Source organism: Oryctolagus cuniculus, chromosome 13, assembly GCF_051225735.1.
Source record: "Oryctolagus cuniculus isolate XC-2025 breed Fujian yellow rabbit chromosome 13, ASM5122573v1, whole genome shotgun sequence".
NCBI lineage: Eukaryota > Metazoa > Chordata > Mammalia > Lagomorpha > Leporidae > Oryctolagus > Oryctolagus cuniculus.
The window spans coordinates 43,586,163-43,608,552 of NC_142879.1; the positions used below are offsets into that span (position 1 = coordinate 43,586,163).

General features: G+C 43.0%; 1 protein-coding gene across 6 annotated transcripts in view; it reads right to left on the reverse strand.

Annotated features, from left to right (window-relative positions):
• Window positions 1-22,390, reverse strand: part of ST8SIA6 (ST8 alpha-N-acetyl-neuraminide alpha-2,8-sialyltransferase 6) — a 160,682-nt gene that overhangs the window by 91,009 nt on the left and 47,283 nt on the right. For all 6 annotated transcript variants that reach the window (XM_089311498.1, XM_089311497.1, XM_051820615.3 and 3 more), the window contains one exon: window positions 5,537-5,626. In XM_089311498.1, coding sequence (XP_089167624.1) covers window positions 5,537-5,626 — 90 coding nt within the window. The remainder of the gene's footprint in view (window positions 1-5,536; window positions 5,627-22,390) is intronic.

The following is a 22,390-nucleotide window of genomic DNA, read 5'->3' on the forward strand; positions in this document are numbered from 1 at the left end:
AAGACCTCTCTCTCCCTCCCTCCTTCTCTCTCTATATATCTCTCTCTCTCTGTGGTGGGTGTGTGTGTGTGGGGGGGTGTCTCTAACTCTGCCTTTCAAATAAATAATTAAAACTTAAAAAAAAAAAGGAAAGAAAGGACTTTTGCAAAGGTCTGGACAGGATATAGGGAACTCCAAGTACAATATCAGAGAACTGTGAACACCCTATCCCTAATTGGAGAATCCAGTGGAGGGCATGAAAAGAGAACGAGAACAAGAGAAAAACAATATAAATCATGGCCTTCAGTTAAGCAATGCAGCACCTTCCTTTGGTCAAGGAGGTCACTAATCTGCAACAACACCGCAAAGAGAGAGCTTCCTTTCCCTCCTCTCTTTCTGATCTCTTTCTTCAGCTCCCCCATGGCGGGGGGGGGGGGGGGACCTTAGCACAAGAGCCCAGGGCCTACTATGTCCACATAGGCCAACTTCCACACAAAGACAAAGACAAAACCATAGTGCAGAATCAAGAGGGGTGGAAGCAGATCAGATGCAGCAAATGGAAAACACAAGGCACAGAGAATTCCTCTAGCAAGTTGAGGCTTCATGAGTTGGACTTTAAGGAAAAGATAACAAAAAAATTTTTTTAACTTTTATTTAATGAATATAAATTTCCAAAGTGCAGCTTATGGATTACAATGGCTTCCCCCCCATACCGTCCCTCCCACCCACAATCCTCCCCTTTCCCACTCCCTCCCCCCTTCCATTCACATCAAGATTCATTTTCGATTATCTTAATATACAGAAGATCAGTTTAGTATACATTAAGTAAAGATTTCAACAGTTTGCTCCCACACAGAAACATAAAGTGAAAAATAATAGATGATTTTTTAAATGATGATGAAATCAGATCAGACCTATTGTCATGTTTAATCCCAGTGAGAGTCAAGTTGGGAATTGATAATTTCTTTTTTTTTTTTTTTACAGAAGATCAGTTTAGTATACATTAAGTAAAGATTTCAACAGTTTGCACCCCCATAGAAACACAAAGTGAAATATACTGTTTGAGTACTCGTTATAGCATTAAATCTCAATGTACAGCACACTAAGGACAAAGATCCTACATGAGGAGTAAGTGCACAGTGACTCCTGTTGTTGACTTAACAAATTGACACTCTTGTTTACGGCATCAGTAATCACCCTAGGCTCTTGTCATGAGCTGCAAAGGCTATGGAAGCCCCCTGAGTTCACTGACTCTGATCATATTTAGACAAGGCCATGGTAAAAGGCAGCCAACCCGGGAAGAACCAGCAGCAAACCCGGGAAGGGCCAAGCAGACAAAAGAACAGCGCAGGGTCCTGTGTCGTTCCTCCGCGAAGAGGGGGAGCAACACTCCACAAGATCAAAACAAACAACCCACTTAAGAGATGGGCCAAGGACCTCAATAGACATTTTTCAAAAGAGGAAATCCAAATGGCCAACAGGCACATGAAAAAATGTTCAAGGTCACTAGCAATCAGGGAAATGCAAATCAAAACCACAATGAGGTTTCACCTCACCCCGGTTAGAATGGCTCACATTCAGAAATCTACCAACAACAGATGCTGGAGTGGATGTGGGGAAAAAGGGACACTAACCCACTGTTGGTGGGAATGCAAACTGGTTAAGCCACTATGGAAGTCAGTCTGGAGATTCCTCAGAAACCTGAATATAACCCTACCATTCAACCCATCCATCCCACTCCTTGGAATTTACCCAAAGGAAATTAAATTGGCAAACAAAAAAAGCAGTCTGCACATTAATATTTATTGCAGCTCAATTCACAACAGCTAAGACCTGGAACCAACCCAAATGCCCATCAACAGTAGACTGGATAAAGAAATTATGGGACATGTACTCTATAGAATACTATACAGCAGTCAAAAACAACGAAACCCGGTCATTTGCAACAAAATGGAGGAATTTGGAAAATATCACGCTGAGTGAATTAAGCCAGTCCCAAAGGGACAAATATCATATGTTCTCCCTGATCGGCAACAACTAACTGAGCACCAAAGGGGAAACTTGTTGAAGTGAAATGGACACTATGAGAAACAGTGACTTGATCAGCTCTTGTCCTCACGGTTGATGTACAATGTAATACTTTATCCATTTTAGTATTTTTGTTGTTGTTGTTCTAGTACCATTGGTTGAACTCTGTAATTAACACACAATTATTCTTAGGTGTTTAAATTTTAACTGAAAACTGACCCCTGTTAGGAATTTGGAAAACATTATGCTGAGTGAAATAAGCCAATCCCAAAGGGACAAATATCACTTGTTCTCCTTGATAGGTGACAACTAACTGAGCACCAAAAAGGAAAACTGTTAAAGTGAAATGAACACTATGAGAAACGGTGACTTGATCAGCCCTCACCCTGACTGTTGATGAGCAGCTTAATATGTTATCCCTCTTAGTATTTTTGTTTGTTTGTTCTACTTAATACTTTTGGTTGAATACTGTAATCAATAGACAATTCTTCTTAAGTGCTGAAACTTAACTGAAAAGTGATCGCTGTTAAATATAAGACTGGGAATAAGAGAGGGAAGAGATGTACAATTCGGGACATGCTCAAGCTGACTTACCTCAAACCGTAGAGTTAGAAACATACCAGGGGATTCGAATTCAATCCCATCGAGGTGGCATGTACCAATGCCATCTCACTAGTCCCAGTGATCAATTTCTGTTCACAATTGATCATAATGATAGGACTAAGAACCAAAGGGATCACATAAACAAGACTAGTGTCTGCAAATACTAGCTGATAGAATCAAAAAGGGAGAGAATGATCCAACATGGGAAGTGAGATACACAGCAGACCCATAGAATGGCAAATGTCCTAAACAGCACTCTGGCCTCATAATCAGCCCTTAAGGCATGCGGATCCGGCTGAAATGCCCATGAGAGTATTTCAGGCATGGAAAGCCAAGACACTCTGGGGGAAAAAAAAAAAAACCTAAATGAAAGATCTCCACGGGTGAGATCCCAGTGGAAAGAATGGGTCATCAAAGAAGGAAGTACCTTTCTCTGAAGGAAAGATAACAAAAATTTTAATAGGGCCATCTTTCTATAATATGGCAAGTTAACGTACAGGACTGAATTATCAACACAGATTAACTAAAATCAGAGTTCTGACTCAGTATCAAGGTTTTCTAACAACTTAAAGGATCCTGGAAGTAAAGACCCTCAAAGCACAGAGACTTGGGACATCAAGGAGGGGTTCCCTAGTCCTGTTTTCCCACACTGAACATGGCCCAGATTATAATCAGGTTTCTAAGTGAAGTCCACGGGTTTCCTCACTCCTCAGAGATATCTCTGTTTAAGATATTTATTTATGTATTTATTTGAAAGGCAGAGTTAGAGAGAGAGAGGGAGACACAGAGAAAGAGACAGTGGTCTTCTATCCTCTGGTTTACTCCTTCAAATGGTTGCAATGACCAGGGATAGGCCAGGCCGAAGCCAGGAGCTTCTTCCAGGTCTGCCCGGTGGGTGTAGGGACGCAGGCACTTTGGCCATTCTCTGCTGCTTTCCCAGATGCACCAGCAGGGAGGTGGACAGGAAGTGGAACAGGCAGGACGTGAACCAACGCTCCAACGGGATGCCGACATCCCAGGTGGAGGCTTTACCCATTATGACATAGGAACATTTTAACAGGGAAGATTTTCCTTACATACCCAGGAAGTTGCCCAGTGCACCTGCCATTCTCCAGGGAGCCCTCCTCTGGATCCCAGCTCCACTAACTAGAAGTACTACTTCAGCCAAGGATCAGCCTGCTGGGGACAGTCAATGAAAAATGTCTCATCCTCCACACAAATATGTTTCATAAGTCTACCTAGTGGTTCTGTTGCAAATCAGGTCAGATCAAGTTATCTATCTTCATGTCTTTGCCCCCAGGGCAACCTCCCATGCCCCTAGGGATGGGATCATAGGGTTTAACTTCTTCCTCCCACAAGCAGTGTATGTGTGTGTGTGTGTGTGTGTGTGAGAGAGAGAGAGAGAGAGAGAGAGAGAGAGAGAGGGAGGGAGGGAGGAAGGGAGAGAAGGAGAGATAAGGAAAGACAGATTCTTAGGAAGAGAAAGAAAATATGGATGGAAGGGGGAAACCCCTGGAGCTTGCTTGCACAGGACCGGCATGAGGAAATGAGTGCACCTCTGATACCATCTCTGCCCTTGTCAGGCAAGCATGCAGCAAAGGGCACTCAGGTACAGGCTCTCAGCATCCTCAGGGGACCAGCTGAGGCCTCCTCATGAACACTGAAATCTGAGGATGCTCAAGTCCACTGTGCTCAATGGTGTAATATTTGCAACTAACCTACACATGCCCTCCTGTTTGCTTTAAATCATCTCTAGATTTCTTAAAATACCCACCACAATGTAACTGCTATAAAAATAGTTATTATATTGTTATATTAAAGTAATAATAACAACAAAAAAGTATACATGGCCACTAGAAACAAACATTTTTCAAATATGCTCAATCCTTGGCTGATTAAATACATGGATGCAAAACTCAAAATCAAGCAGGGCCAACTGTACTTCCTTTGAGAGAAATTACAGGCAATTGCATGTCCTCCCCATCTTCTCACCCCCACACACAAACACTTCCTTCAGCCAACACTGGTACGTTCTTCTTCCAGGTCCAAGCAAAACACATCAGCATCAGACCAATAGTGCCTCTTCCAAGTATGAAACATGCAGATTTTAGACTTTCCATTCCCCAAGATGCAGGAGAGAATGTCATGTACTCTCTAATATACAGGATCATAAGCAGGCCTGGGAGACGTGTTGGGGCGGGGGGGCAGGGGGCATCACAGCTGGGACTGAGGTAAGTCCATTAGCCTTCAAAAATTGTAAGTGTATTGTTGTCCAAGGGTACACTTTTGCAGGACAGGTCCAGAACATGATCTGAATTTTCTAAAGGACCAAGAGGCCTATGAAAGAAGTTTAGCAGGTAAAATCACATCATAAATTTTAAAACTTTATTTTGATTTATTTGAAAGGTATAGAAACACAGAGAGAGATCTATCTGCTGGTTCACTCCCCAGATACTTGCAGTAGCCAGGGCTGGGCTAGGAGGCAGCCAGGAGCCCAGAACTCAACCCAGGTGTCAGTCCTGAGCGGCAGTGCTCTCCACACTTGAGCCATTCCTGCTGCCTTCCAGGATGCACATTAGCAGGAAGCTGGACAGGAAGCAGAGGAGCCAGGACTCACAGGAGAAACTCTGACATGAGATGTGGGTGCCCCAAAGGGCATCTAAACCACTATGCCAAATGCCTGCCCCTAAATACATTTCTAATAAATGTGGACTGAGAGACAGATATGTTGAGTCCCACTGTCAGGCTCTCCTGGTTTCCACCCTGTCCACCCCCTCACCGACAGGAACTTCTCCGAGCCCAACCGGTCAAAGCCTTTAGAACAAAAACTATCTGATTTTGCAAATGATTTCAAAGATGCTGCAAAACATTTTGAATACAAAACACTTATTTTAAAGTTAAATTACATGCACTGAATAGAACTCACCCTTTGGTTTGGTTCGGTAAAGCCTTAAAGCCATAGTGCAGCTTTGTGCATTTCTCTGACAGCTGCAGGGACTCCTCTTTCAGATCTGTGCTGTTTCATGAAAAAGATTAAAAAAAGGGGGGATTTAAAATGAGAGCTTATAAGATATTGTTAACAAAGATCAGATTTAATTGATAAAATAGGTGTCCAAATGAAGTCTGATTTTCATTCCATTATTGGATTTCTCCATGGAAAAGGAAATTGATATTTTCACCTCTGACAGGTCTAAATTAAAAAAAGAAACACCCTATAAAGCCAAACAGAAGAGTTCTGTATTGGAGACTCTGTGTTACCAAATTTTCATATTTTGAGGTTAGAACTTACAACGAACAAGTTATTGAACAGTTTTAATGACTATGTTTGTAAATAGCCTTTATTTTCCAAAGATGTTACCTCCGGTGAAAAGTATGCAAACACAGGAGATCAATACTTCTCTCCATGAGGAACACAAGGTAAACCTGCCTTTCATTATTATCATCCCCATTCTGTAAGCACCTGCTAATGCTTCCTCAACCCAGAAAATCGGATGCAAACAAATCTAAATCAAAAGGCAGTTTAAGGGCATGGGTTATGGAGTTGGGCTGCCCAGCAAGCCTCCTGGGCAATTCATGTTACTTAACCAGTCCAGGCACACACTTCTGCATACTACCTCCCAATGAGGATGGTTGGTGTGCCCTCAGGGTATTATGCTCCTGCGATATGCACACTAAGAGAAGGCAAAGCGAAGCACTGGGCACTATGGGAGGGAGTGCTAAAAAATTTAACTATCACTTTCCCTAGACATTATATATATATATATATATATATATATATATACACACACATACACACACACACATACATACATACATACATACAACTCTGACAACTGTTAATGCATTTATTTAATCATCTTAAAGGCATTTTGCTGATGACCTAACCTGGCCAGGTACAGGATGATTGGGATAAACAGGTGGAGAAACAAACATGGTCCCTTTCAATTTAGTTAGGGAAAAAGATACTTGGCTTTCCATGCCTAAAATACTCTCATGGGCTCTTCAGCCAGATCCGAATGCCTTAAGGGCTGATTCTCAGGCCAGAATGCTGTTTAGGACATCTGCCATTCTATGAGTCTACTGTGTATCCCACTTCCCATGTTGGATCATTCTCTCCCTTTTTGATTCTATCAGTTAGTATTTGCAGACACTAGTCTTATTTGTGTGATCCCTTTGACTCTTAGACCTATCAGTGGTGATCAATTGTGAAATTGATCACTTGGACTAGTGAGATGGCATTAGTACATGCCACCTTGATGGGATTGAAATGGAATCCCCTGGCCACATTTCTAACTCCACCATTTGGGGCAAGTCCAGTTGAGCATGTCCCAAATTGTACATCTCCTCTCTCTCTTATTCCCACTCATATCCAACAGGGATCAATCTTCAGCTAAATCCAAACACCCAAGAATAATTGTGTGTTAACCACAGAACTCAACCAATAGTATTAACCAGAACAAAAAAAATACTAAAAGGGATAAAGTATTAAATTGTACATCAACAGTCAGGACAAGGGCCGATCGAGTCACTGTTTCTCATAGTGTCCATTTCACTTCAACAGGTTTCCTTTTTGGTGCTTGGTTAGTTGTCACCGATCAGGGAGAACATATGATATTTGTCCCTTTGGGACTGGCTTAGTTCACTCAGCATGATGTGTTCCAGATTCCTCCATTTTGTTGCAAATGACCGGATTTCATTGTTTTTGACTGCTGTATAGTATTCTATAGAGTACATGTCCGATAATTTCTTTATCCAGTCTACTGTTGATAGGTATTTGGGTTGGTTCCAGGTCTTAGCTATTGTGAATTGGGCTGCAATAAACATTAATGTGCAGACAGCTTTTTTGTTTGCCAACTTAATTTCCTTTGGGTAAATTCCAAGGAGTGGGATGGATGGGTTGAATGGTAGAGTTATATTCAGGTTTCTGAGGAATCTCCAGACTGACTTCCATAGTGGCTTAACCAGTTTGCATTCCCACCAACAGTGGGTTAGTGTCCCTTTTTCCCCACATCCGCACCAGCATCTGTTGTTGGTAGATTTCTGTATGTGAGCCATTCTCACCGGGGTGAGGTAAAACCTCATTGTGGTTTTGATTTGCATTTCCCTGATTGCTAGTGATCTTGAACATTTTTTCATGTGCCTGTTGGCCATTTGGATTTCCTCTTTTGAAAAATGTCTATTGAGGTCCTTGGCCCATCTCTTAAGTGGGTTGTTTGTTTTGATGTTGTGGAGTTTCTTGATCTCTTTGTAGGTTCTGGTTATTAACCCTTTATCTGTTGCATAGTTTGCAAAAACAAAGTCCGAGGCATCACAATACCAGATTTCAGGACATACTACAGGACAGTTATAATCAAAACAGCATGGTACTGGTACAGAAACAGATGGATAGACCAATGGAACAGAACAGAAACACCAGAAATCAATACAAACATCTACAGCCAACTTATATTTGATCAAGGATCTAAAACTAATTGCTGGAGCAAGGACAGTCTATTCAGCAAATGGTGCTGGGAAAACTGGATTTCCACATGCAGAAGCATGAAGGAAGACCCCTACCTTTCACCTTACACAAAATACATTCAACATGGATTAAAGACTTAAATCTATGACCTGACACCATCAAATTATTAGAGAACATGGCGAAACTCTGCAAGATAAAGGTACCGGCAAAGACTTCTTGGAAAAGACCCCGGAAGCACAGGCAGTCAAAGCCAAAATTAACATTTGGGATGGCATCAAATTGGGAAGTTTCTGTACTGCAGAAGAAACAATCAGGAAAGTGAAGAGGCTACCGACAGAATGGGAAAAAAATATTTGCAAACTATGCAACAAATAAATCATGATACACTTTTTAAAAATCTTTATAGTATAGAGAATAGATTGCATGTATATCATAGATAAAATTTTTCATGAAATTTTTGAAGACTTCTTGTTTGGATTACAAAATTTTTGCATTAAAACAAACCTATCCTCTAATCCCATTTTCTGCTAACTTTCTGAAGAACCCTTGTAGAATGCTGAACTGTGATCAGCACAACTGAGACAGACTGGCTTGGCATAGAAGAGAGTACCTAGGAGGCCTCTGTGGAACAACCATTTAGGTGGAGATCCCAAGGGGCAGTCAGTCAAGTGGGCAGAGCCTCAGATGGGAGCAGCCCACAATGTGTGAAAGCAGAGAGCTGCTAACGGCTAACGAGCTGCAGGGTTTGGAGGGGTCATCAAGGGTCCGGGCTTGCAGGTCTGCAAAACCAAACTACAGAGTTTAGAGTTTATCCTGATAATAGAAGACACAATGCAAGGCTTTTGTTTGAAAGGTGGAGAGACAGAGACAGAGATCTTTCATCCATGGGTTCACTCCCCAAATCCCTGAAATAGCCAGTGCTCAGCCAAGCCAACACCAGGAGCCTGGAACTCAAACCAGCTCTCTCATGTGTGTGTAGAGGGGTGGGAGAGGTACAGGGCCGGGGAGGCAGGGGTGGTACGCAAGGACCTGGAGTATTTGAGTTACCATCTGCTACTTTCCAGGGTACACAGCAGAAGGAAGCTGAAACTGGGAATGCACTTGAACCCAGGCACACTAATATGAGCATCCCAAGTGGCATTTTAACTGCTACAGCAAACGCCTACGCCTAGTGTATGTTCTAAGAAGTTCAGCCAGGGGTCGGCGTTGTGGCACTGTAGGCTAAGCCTCCACCTGTGGAGCAGCACAGGTTCCTGTCCTGGCTGCTCTTCTTCAGATTCAGCTCTCTGTTAATGGCCTGGGAAAGCAGCGGAGGATGGCCCAAGTGCTTGGGCCCCTGCGCCCACGCGGGAAACCTGGAAGAAGCTCTTGGCTCCTGGTTTCGGATCAACCCAGATCCGGTGACTGTGGCCATTTGGGGAGTGAATCAGCTGATGGAAGACCTTTCTTTGTCTGTCTCTCTCTCCCCCTCTCTGTCTGTAACTCAACTCTACCTCTCAAATAAATAAATAAATAAAATCTTTAAAAAAAAATGTTCAACCAGTGCACATGACACAGTGCTTAATACACTGCTTGGGAAACCTGCAAACCATCAATCAGTGCCTTGGTTCCAGGCCTGCCGCCACTTAGTACCACTTGAAGGAGGCAATTTGGCAAAGCACTTGGGATGCCTACATACCATGTTGAAGTACCAGTTTGTGTCCCAGCTACTCTGTCTCTGATCCAGATACCTGCTAATGCGCACTCTAGGAGGCTGCAGCTGACAGCTCAAGTACTTGAGTTCCTGCCACCCACAAAGGACACCCAGATGGAGTTTTGGGCTCCTGGCCTTAGCCTGGTCTAGCCCGGGCTGTTGCATGCATTTAGAGTGAATCAATGCATGGAAGATTCCCCCCCCCCCCATAAAATGTATGAAAATAAATACCTTGAAAATTGTGAAATAAAAAAGTTTACTATGACCACTTTGCTGAGAAAAGAGTCCAGAGGCGGAATGGGAAAGTTGAGAAGTTTGTATAGGATTCCAGGATGGCAACATATTATACCAGTCAAGACAGAGTAGACTCTGCTGTGATAACAACCAACACCAAACTCTCAGTTGTTTGTGAATTAAAAGTTTATTTCTTGCTCATGAAATGCCCACTGCATGTCTGCCTCTGGAGCAGCTGTGTCCCATGCGATTTAGGGGCTGTGATGGTTAATTCTGTGCATCAAGCTCAGATAGCTGGTAAAACATTATTTCTGGAGTGTCTGTGGGGATGCTTCCAGAAGAGGTAGACTGAATGAAGAAGATGCACCTCACCAGTGCAGTGAGCAGCAGCCACTCTGCTGAGGGCAGAACAGAGCAGGAAAGCAGAGGAGGGGAGAATCTGCCCTCCCTTCGGGAGCCGGCTCTCCTGCCCTCGCTCACTGGCTCGCCTGGTTCTAGGGCATTAGGAACTCAACTAGGACCTGCACCAGAAGTTCCTCAGGATCTCTTGCCTTTGAGTTTTGTCTGAATGACACCACCAGACTTCCTGGTTCTCTGGCGTGCACAAGGCAGATCATGGGACCTCTTAGCCTCATCAAAAATCTCTTTCTACACAGAGGCTGAACATCCCTAATCTGAAAATTCATAATCTGAAATGCTCCAAAATCCAGAACCTTTTCAGAGCTGACATGATGCCACAAGTGGAAAATTCCATATGAGGAGGCTTTGTTTCATGTATAAAATCACTTAAAATATTGTATAACATTACTTTTAGGTTATGCGTATAGGGTATAGACATAAATTAATTTTGTACTTAGATTGGGTTCTATACTCAAGGTATCTCATTAGGTAGATGCAAACATTCCAAAGGTCTGAATGCCAAAAACACTTCTGGTTCCAAGCATGGTGGAAAAGGGATACTCAATGTACATGTATATATGTCTTACTGGTTCCATTTCACTGGAGAATCCCAAATAACACAGGAACCCAAATTGCTCCAGTCTAGAGGTACTGTCATTTCAACAATCTGCTACCATAACTGCAGTGACAGAAGAAAGTGCCAGAAATCTTACTCTACCATTAATTGGTTTGTCCCATAGGGAAGATGCCTCATTTGGGCAGAACTAGTCACATACCCCACCTGACTGCAAAGTGAGAATCAGAAATGAGCAATTTTCCTGTGTGCCCAGGAGGAGATCTGGAAGGAACTGCACTGGACTGAAGACTGCACCACATCTGTGTCCATCAGCAGGAACACTGGACACATTTGAAATGCCTTCTGGAGGGAAGACTGACAGGTCTTCAAAATAAATTGGATGTGGAAGATAAGGCAGAAGGAGGTGAAAGGTAAAGATACAAACACAAAGGATTCATAATTAATTCTCCAATATTTCTTCAAAGTGCTTCCTTAAGACACTATGTGCAGAGTACAGATGGGCTCACAAAATCCCTCTTAATCCTGATATGATTTTCTCCCCTGCAATGTCCTCCCTGCCTCCCCCCACCCTGTTCTGTCTACCTGCTTCATCTCCTGTGCTATCTGAATGTATTATCACACCTTCCAAGGATTTGTTTATTTCTCATTTGCTGTGTATTTTACTCAGGCAGCACCGTTAATGAAGTGAATTACCAAGCTAGCAGTGCTCTGAATCATGATGGCTTTGCAATATTGAATTGTGAAACTGTGACAAGCAAGCGCCACTTGCATCATGTCTCATCCACCACTCCTTAAACTGCAGAGTATCTTTCTTAATAAAAATTCCAAATAGATTTTCCCAACTAAAAAGCACACAAGACACATGGAAAGCAAATGAGGATATCTGGAGTGAAAGTGGAGATGACAGGATATAGCAGGGTGGGAAAAGGGGGTCTTTGAATCGAGCCTCTACTGTGGCCTCAGCCATTGAGCCTAAGGGTTTCCTTTTTGAAAATCTCTTCCCAATAGAATAGTTATAGGGGTCAAATAGGCTGTGAATAAAAATGCCTGACACACAGCAGTCTCTGATAAACATTCTGTTCTTATTTATTCTCCTACCCACTGCTGACAGGCTTTCCTAGAATCAGTACCAACACAAGGGCCAGAAGCTTCTCACAGCCGAAAGAAGTCACTCAACGGCCAAAGGAACACCCAGGGAAGCCGTGAGTTCTGGTCCCTTTCTGCGCCTTTCCCATCTCCTTCTCATTCAAGGAGTTTTCTTCCTATTCCTCTAAAGTCATTCAAAATCGCTCTGGAAAGAGGACAAGAAGAAACCCTCTGCTCTGCACTGAGAGAGGCAACACCCTGTGGAAAATCCCATTTGAGAAGTGGGCACCCACAGAGGGAGAAGACAGTAGGTGAGGTCCTGCTTGACTCCTGACTTAGACATCTCTCAGACACATCAAAGGTGTCACTAAAAAGCTGATCAAGAGGAAAACAGGAATTCCAAAGGCTACCTGATGGGACAGCAGACCGCCACAAGACACTTGCAGGCTGGCTTGTGACCCCACGAAGGGTCGCCAGGGATCAGGTCACACTGCTCCATTCAGAAGGAGAGCCTGAAATGGTCTAGGAAGCTGGCTGGCTACAGAGGCAGAGCTGTTGGTGGGGACTCATTTTCAGGTAGTGAGTGGAGAGGGAGTGCCCTGAAACTAGATCAAGGTGTGGTCTGAGCAGCTGGGTATAGGGAGGGAAAGTCAACAGGACTCAGGAAAGCTTGCCAGGCAAACTCTAATATCCAAAACCCTGAGCCAGCCTCTTGTGAGTGCAAAATAAGAGTTCTATTTCTGGGGGCCGATGTTGTGCCACAGCGAGTAAAGCCATCTGTGGTGCTGGCAGCCCATATGGGTGCCAGTTTGAGTCCCAGTTGCTCCAATTCCCTCCAGCTCCCAGCTAATATGCCTGGGAATGCAACAGAAGATGGCCCAAGTGCTTGGGCCCCTGCACCCACATGGGAGATCCAGAAGAAGCTCCTGGCTCCTGGCTTTGGCCTGACCCAGCCCAGCCATGGAAGCCATCTACGGAGTGAACCAGTGGATGGAAGATCTCTCTCTCTCTCTCCCTCTCCCTATACCTCTGTAACTTTACTTTCAAACAAATTAAAAAAAAAATTATGTTTATGTCAACTCTGATACTTTCTGAAAATTTAAACTTTATTCCAATTTTCTGGTGAAAGCATTACTTTTTTAAAGTGTATCTATTTTATTTATTGGAAAGTTAGAGTGACAGGGAGACAGATATCTTCGATCTGCTGGTTCATTCCCCAAATGCCAACAACAGTCAGAGGAGGGCCAGGCCAAAGTCAGGAGCCAGTTATGTCTCCTATGTTTGTAGCAGGGGCCCAAGCACTTGAGCCAACATCTGCTGCCTCCCAGATGCATTAGCAAGAAGCTGGATCGGCAATGGGACAGCAGGGACTCAGACTGGCATGCTGATATGGGATGCAGGTGTCCTAAGCAGCGGCTTAGCCCACCACACCCCAACACTTGCTCATGAAAGCACTTCTTTAAAACTTCCGACCAGAATAAGCAGAAGGAGAGAAAAACATCAGTTCATACACAAACCACCATACTCTATATAGCTGAGAGTGCCTTGGAAGAGACCAGTCACAGGAGCAGCGGCCCTCCTCTTAGAGATCTGCTAGAACTTGGTGGACCAAGTCAGTCCTTGAAGCCTCCCAGACCAGTGAGCGGAGATGGTGCTCACTGTTCTGCCAATGCCTCTCTAAGATGGCAGCATGTGCTCACATGACACTGTGCAAGACTGCTTGGCTTCCCATTGGTAATATTTGTTACATCTTGCCCACATTCTCAAATTCCTGTTCCATGACATTCTAGCACATCCACTTTGCAATGTGCAATAGCAGAACAATAAGGCTCTGATAATATAATATAATATAATATAGTATAATATAATAGGTTTCTATTCCTGAACTCTGAGGACTGCAGAGAATAAAAATTACACAGCGGAGCACGTTGGTTCCTGGCAAATCCATGGTATTCAATTTGCCAGGCCTTACAGATACCTTGGCAATTCCGTCAGGTATATCAGTTCCTTCAATGTCTACTCTGCATATTCACAGTTTCTTATTGCTTTCATCCACTCTGCCCTCCCAATTTTTCATTTAATCATGTGTCCTAATTCAGAGAAAAATGATACTGCCAGTTGTCAGCCATCTTCCACTGCAAACAAAGAAGTATCTCCTCTCTCATAAAGGGTAATCTACCTGCCAGCCCTCTCCCATCTCTGGTTGCCTCTGAGACCCAGGCCCATCCCTTTTTCTCTTTCCTGACTCATTATCCTCCCTACCACTACCTATTGCCTTCTTCTCATGCTTAATTCTCTACCACCTCAAAATTGCAAACAAAGTAACTCACTCTGCTACTCTCCCCCATGGATTGCCTGACATCTCTGCTCCAAGGCCTTTCCCAACCCCTCCAACACTTCTGAGCCATGCTCTCCGCTTCTCTGCAGGACACAGCCCACTACTTCCAAAAGTCCATGTAAATGGAATTAAAAGATAAATTAATTTTGGTGCAAAAAAATCCCATGCACAGTTATTTTCATTGTACATATTTCCCAATAATTTTCAAAGAGCCCTTGTATGCTTGGATTTCAACATTTTTCAACAAAATAAACAAATCTTCTAATTATATTTTTCTATGAACTTGTTAAAGTATCCTCATACAAAGCCATTCAGGTTCTGGCCCCCAACAGTGAGTCCATCCCCATCTTTTACAAATAATTTGCAACCATCAAATGGTACAAATGTCTCTTTTTCCATTCCTTGCAGATCTTATATTAAGGATTCTGATGCTTTTATTATTTAATTACAGGATTTATTTGTTTGGTACTGGAAACCAAGCCTTCAGGCACATTTTCATCACTTCATATGTCAGGAGGAAAAAAAATCTTTAATAAGATTAGGAGGAAAAGATACACAAAGACAAATACTTCTACCATCATTGTTATCTATGTGGCTAATGTCCTTTTCAAAAATTCTCTTTATAAGTCATTCTTGAGTTGAAAGCCATTACTTTACAAAACCAAGATTTCAGGGAGAGGAAGAAGCTTAGAGACTACAAGGGCTACTGCTAAATAATAAAAATTAAGACTTTGATGATGAAAAGAATACCTCCTGAAGACATAAGTTTCTCAACCTCTACAAAGTAATGTCAGCGATACTTGGTGAGCCTCTAAAACAGAATTAATGTCACCTTCTGAATATGACATAATTAATAATGCAATCATGTAATCAATCAGTTCCCTGGCCACAGAAAATATCCACAGTATAAGCTGCAGATATAGAGGTGACTAAGAGGTTAAGAACAATCAAATGCTATTCGTGGTGACCATAAAGGGGATATCACTCTATCGTGAGTCTAAACGCAAAGCTTGAAATATAATCATTTTCTTCTCTGTGAAGAACAAATGTGTTAGCAGACAGGGACTACTGACTAAACATGGAAAGCCCCCAAAATGGAAATTTCTCCATGTACTTCTGATATTCCCTCTTCCTAGGGAAGCGGGTCTGAGGCCCTGGAGAGCAACCGGAGCGCCAGCAGCAGCTCCCTGTCACTGGGGTATAAAAGGCTGAACCGCCCCTGGGACCAAAGTCACGGTGACTGCCTGTGCTCCTCAGGCAAACTTCAGATTCTACTGTAGTCCTCTTCCGCAGTGGTCCTGAGGGGGAAAGGCAATCATCCCAGCCCACTGCGCAGTTTGTTTAGTGTCTTTCATTGACAAAGTAATATTCTGGGTTATAAATCATTCTCCTCGGAGCTTGGTTAATGAAAGTCTGCCTTCAAACATCCATTATATCCAGGAACTGACAAAATCAGGTCTTGGTATCTATAAAGATGAGAGGCAGATCCTGGCTGGCCCCTTCGATTAGTTGTCTGTCAGCTATCTGTGCAGCCCATAGCATGTGGGGCTGAGAACAGTAGGTAGGTACTGTTGATAACACAGCAAACAAGACCGCGTGCCCACTCCCTTAAAGCAAACAGTCCGCTGGAGAGGTCAGACAAGGAAACACACAGTTGTCCATCTGTGTTTGTCAAAACAAAACCAGTTATTTTCCATAATCATACTAACCTCAAAAAGCTAGGAATCTGTATTTTAGCAACTATTATTTAATTAAAAATATAGGAATTGCTTTTTAAATAATGACATAAAACCTCACTTTTTAATACATGAATATTGCAGGCAACTTAAATTGTAAAAAAATTCTGCAGATAATCAAGAGTTATGCAGCTTTTCTGTGCCTTTGGTTACCTTAGATGAAGATTTGTTAGCTGGCTCTCTACTGTTAAATCAGTTAAATCATTCATTCTTGCCCTCCACCATTACTGAAAGATAGTTTTCAAAATGCAAAACCACAGATATAAATTGAATAGGTGTCAAAGATTTTATTGGGGGAACCAATTCAAAGACGCATCCAAGGCATTGGCATGTTTGCAGATCAGGAATATTGAAAAGAACATGAAAATGAAGATAAAACCTGTTGGGGAGGGGCAGGAAAGTCAGTCAGATTGCTACCAGACAGGGCATAATTTGCATATGGACAAGAATTATTTTGCACTACCATCAGTTCGCTACAAGTTAGGTTTGTCAAATAGCTCCCAGAGGATCAGACCCAGAAAACTGAGAGAGGTTTTAGATCTGAACAATTCAAAGGCTTACTGGAGCAAAAAATTTTCCCCACACAATTAGCAGTATCACTGCCTATCACCATAACATTAAAGGAAGGACTCACCGTGATGGACCTAACGGTAACCTAGTAGACTTTCGCTTCTGAACTGCAGCCTGCTTCAACCCCACACTTTACCCACAAAGTGAGGTAACAGATGGACTTAGCTTAGCTGTGAGCCCTTTGGAACAGTGAGGAAGCTCTAACTTACCTGAGTAGGTGGAAGTGGGGGTTACCAGAGGGACAAGTCTGATATGGCAATTTATGAAAACTTCGGATCCAGGTGGGTCACAGTACCGTCTTGAGCAGGAAATGGCATCTTTGGCTAAATAGGGGCACAACAGGAGCAGACTGGGAGCAAGTGACAGCACTGAAGCACCCAGGTCTCAGTGCACTGTCCCAGAAGTCTGAGATCCTTAGGAGCTTGACTCAAGCTTAAAAGTGTCTAGGCACAGGGGCATTTGCCTATACTACGAAGTTTCTAAGTGTTTTTCCCTACCTCCAACATATTTCTTTACAAAGCCAAGATTGTTCTGGTATTTATTTAGTACGCTTTGAATTTGAAAGTTGTGGATATACTGAGTATATTTTCTTTTAAATATTTATTTATTTATTTGAGAGACAGAGAGAGAGAGATCGGTCTTCCATCCACTGGCCCACTCCCTAGATAGCCACAATGGCCGGAGCTGAGTCGATCTGAAGCCAGGAGCCAGGAGCTTCTTCTGGGTCTCCCACGTGGGTACAGGGGCCCAAGGACTTGGGCCATCCTCTTCTGCTTTCCCAGGCCATAGCAGAGAGCTGGATCAGAAGTGGAGCAGCCGGAACTCTAACTGATGCTCATATGGGATGCTGGCTCTGCAGGCGGTGGCTCTGCTCGCTACGCCACAGCATGGCCCCCTGAGTATATTTTTAATACCATATTCTTGGGTACAAAACTTATCATATGCCCTTCTGGCTAAGAATGAAGATCATATTTACAACATATATGAGATGGTCATTACCATCTCATGTTTCAGAATGGTATAGAGTAAGTTTACGAACCAGAAATGCAGGGCTGTCTCACAGCCAGAAGCAAGGCATTAGTGGAAAGAGCAGTGAAATGACTTGAAAAGTGTAAGAGTAAAATGAGCTAAGTCACCATGTCAATAATAAGTGTTCTTTTTTCTTTTTCAGACAAAAAGCACAATAAAGGAAATAATATAAGAGGAGATTAATGTTACTGAGAACATTTACGATAATTGCTTTCCTGACTCAAGACACACAGTCCCTTCTCCCAGAGCTCTGCCACAGAGAACACCAAGCAGCCTCTACTATGGCTAAAACCTTGGCTTAAGTTGTGTGCCAGAGTGGACCCAGCAATGCAGCTCTGCAATAGGCGTTGTGCAAGCCCACTGCATGGTAGCAGAAGGATGCTCATCTCTTCTGAGCAAAGCGCCAAGGACAGGCGTTCTGGAAATGGTAGTGTTATGTATCCATACTCGTATTAACTTTGTATCCACAATTGGCAAGTTCTTTCCAACCATCAGTAAATATATGTCTCTGTCAAATAAATACTTCTTCACTAAAACTCAGAGAAGTGAATTTTGACAAAGAACTTTAATGAGAAATTATAGTTTGCTATGCTGACTCAGTTTTCAGAAGCCACATATTCCCCATAACTGTCAAGAATTACAAAATAGGGAGGGTGTTGTGCAGAAAGTTAAGCTGCTGCTTGGGACACCAAAGTCACATGTGAGAATGCCAGTTCAAGTCCTGGCCACTCCACTTCTCATCCGGCTCCCTGCTAAGGCGCCTGGAAAGCAGTGGATGATGGCTCAAGTACTTGGATTCCTGCCACCCTATTTGGAGACCCAGATGGATTTCCTGGCTCCTGGCTTCAGCCTGGCCCAGTCCTAGCTGTTGTGGCTATTTGGGATGTGAACCAGCAGTAACAAGATTCTCTCTCTCTCCCTCCTCCACAACCCAGTACTCTGCCTTTCAAATAAGTAAGTCTTTAAAAAGAAAAAGTTAATGTTTGACCTAAAAATTTAAGGAAAAAATCCACAATTTTGAAAAGTAAAAAGATTTTACAAATATTTAAATATTTGAACCATAACTAAAGTTCTAAAGCAAGTTTAGTCTTTGAAGAGTGAAGTTTCTCTTATAAACTTACAGTTTATTGCTCAACTTTTATGTCTTCTATATTTCATAATCATTTTCAGGAAATTATTAGGGTCAAAACCTTGGGACTTCCTGTTGAGTTCTAGAAACTTACTGTCAAAAAAAATCAAAACAAAATGAAGCAAGTTTAATAGAGTGAGGCAATCTACTTCTTGGCCATCAGAGAGGGAGAAAGTGAACCACTGACAATAAATGTAAGGCTGAGTGACAACAATGGGATGCTGCCTAGTCAATATGGAGGCCCCAAAGAGATCACAGAATACAAAAACCCAAACCCAGGGGCTGGTGCTGTGGCATAGTGCGTAAAGCCGCCATCTACAGTGCCGGCATCCCATATGGGCGCCAGGTCGAGTCTTGGCTGCTCCACTTCTGATCCAGCTCTCTGCTGTGGCCTGGGAAGGCAGCAGAAGATGGCCCAAGTCCTTGGGCCCCTGCACCTGTGTGGGAGACCCCAGAAGCTCCTGGTTCCTGGCTTCGGATCAGCTCTGGCCATTGCTACCATCTGGGGAATGAACCAGCGGATGGAAGACCTCTTTCTCTCTCTCTCTCTCTCTGCCTCTGCCTCTCTGTAACTCTGCCTTTCAAATAAATAAATCTTTAAAAAAAAAAATCCAGGGTCCAGCATTGTGGCCAGCATTCCATATGAGCACCTGTTGGTGTTCCAGCTCCTCCACTTCCGATCCAGCTCCCTACTAATTGCCTGGAAAAAGCAGCAAAGATCTCCCAATACTTAGACTCCTGACACCCACATGGGAGATCCAGATGAAGTTCCTGGCTCCTGGTCTCAGCCAGACCCAGGTCCAGTCACTGTGGCCATCTGGGGATTGCACCAGAGGACAGAAGATCTCTCTCTCTTTCGATCTCTCTCTCTCTGTAATCTGACTTTCATATTGATTAATTAAAAAAAGGGCCGGCGCCGCGGCTCACTAGGCTAATCCTCCGCCTAGCGGCGCCGGCACACCAGGTTCTAGTCCCGGTCGGGGCACTGGATTCTGTCCCGGTTGCCCCTCTTCCAGGCCAGCTCTCTGCTGTGGCCAGGGAGTGCAGTGGAGGATGGCCCAGGTGCTTGGACCCTGCACCCCATGGGAGACCAGGAAAAGCACCTGGCTCCTGACTCCTGCCATCGGATCAGCGCGGTGCGCCGGCCGCAGCGGCCATTGGAGGGTGAACCAACGGCAAAGGAAGACCTTTCTCTCTGTCTCTCTCTCTCACTGTCTACTCTGCCTGTCAAAAAATAAAAATAAATAAATAAATAAAAAATAAATAATTAAAAAAAAACACAAGAACAGGTAGCCAAATGAGCAGTGAACAAAATCCTAATTTAATAGCTTAACATTCAAACTAGTGGATACTTGCATATCTTCTAATGGTTATTTTGTGTTTATATGTGATGAGATTAATGTTATCAGAATGAATGGCAGAACAAAAAAGGAAATTTCCAGAAATCCAGTCCAAACACTTGTAAGCACCTAAAATACTAAATATCAAATGGCAAGAAAAGTATGTTACAATAAAATAAAAATATGAGGGGTATATCTCTAATACCTTTGGCAATTTTACCAATATGAAATGAAACAAAGTTCTATCAAAGAAAAATGATGATTTTCAGATTCTGAGATGCAAAGAGGGGAAATACTTGGTTCAGTTTATAAGAAATACATCAGAATCATTTTTTCCTGTGACCCGTGAATGATAAGACAATGATGAAAAACTATAGACTTGAATTTGTTTAAATAGCAACTTCCAGACTTTGCCCTTGATTCACTATTCTACTGTGTCTGTATCCATCTCTGGCACACTGTCTGCCTTACCAGTTAGTAGACCCCTAATGGATTTGAGCAAATGAATGAATGAATGACAACTTAACCTGAGCTACTTCAAGACTATAACTCATTCAGGGAAAAGAAATTTCTGGAGCCAATCAGATTGAAAAATAATATAAGATACTCTAGAAAAAAATTAACAGAAAGAATTAGAATCAAAAGGATCCTCTGATTAACCCTCAGCTAATTATAAATTTAATTAACTAGGAGAACCCAATCTCCATTAATTCTATTTAATTGAGATTTTACTGCATTTAAAATGATGTTATTCGAATATTCTCATTAATATTTAATGAAAATATAAGTAATTGACTAACCAAATTCACTGTGCTTAGGTAAACTCTAATTAGAGTCAGAAGAGTGTCCAAGAGACTTATCAATCACAAAATGAAGTAATATAATTACAGATGAAATTCAACAAGGAAACAGCACAAAGTAATAATCAGTGAAAAAATGGAATGAAATTACTCGACCGCAGTGTTAGGTTCTGAGACATGCAGTCAATCAAGTGTCATTTCAGGCAACTCAGGCGCAATAAAACTACTCAACAAAATTGAACTCTTGATTACATTAAAGCATATTAGTGTCATATCTGCTTACTCACTGTTTCCCAGATGAGAAAACGCCCTGCTGTTACTTCACTTCCGATTTGGACTAAGTTAAATCGGGGTCCCTTTGTCTGGTTATGGATTTGTGGTTCGGAACGTTCCTCTGTGCATCACCATCCCCCATTCTAACTCGGCAGAGCCCACGCGCTTGGGCCTCAGTTGACCCTAAGAACTGGGTTCCGCGATTTCCTGGGTTCCGCGATTTCTCAGGTGTTCTTCTAAATCACCTTCCACCTGGAGGAATTTGTTCGTGCTCTTTAAATAATTCTAGTCTTCTGAAAAACTAGACTTTTCAAGTAGGCTCATGGATGGTAATGTGTTCTAATGAACTTTTAACATATCACACTTCACAATGAACATATCTGCATTTCAAAAATGCCTTTTAGGGATGGTTTATTCTTCCCTCACTTTTTTTTTAAAGATTCATTTATTTATTTATTTATTTGAGAAGTAGAGTTACCGTGAGAGAGAGAGAGAGAGAGAGAGAGAGAGAGATACAGAGAGAAAGGTCTTCCATCTGATGGTTCACCCCCCAAAATGGCCGCAACAGCCGGAGCTATGCCGATCCGAAGCCAGGAGCCAGGAGCCAGGAGCCAGGTGCCTCTTCCTGGTCTCCCAGGTAGGTGTGGGGTCCAAGCACTTGGGCCATCCTCCACTGCCCTCCTGAGCCACAGCAGAGAGCTGGACTGGAAGAGGAGCAACCAGGACTAGAACCCAGCGCCCATATGGGATGCCAGTGCTGCAGGCGGAGGATTAACCTAGTGTACCACAGCGTGGGGCCCTCTGCCCTCACTTTCAATCCTCTTGCCTTGAACAGAAGAGAGCCACAGCTGGTGTTGAGCCCGTCTCTGTGGTGCAGTGATGCCTTTGGCCTCCCGAGTCCTACCCAAGTCTCAGCCTCCCACTCTGCTCTAGTGGAACAGTTTTGCCTATCTCTATTTTTCCCTTCAGCACCCTTGGCCATGGTTAGCCATTACAGTAATGACTCATACCTCCAACATTTCGGTTCCCGTTACCCTGACCCACACCAGCTCCCCACCCCAGGTGTGACCTCCCTGAGCCTCATTTCAACCCATTCACTGACCAACAAGCCAATC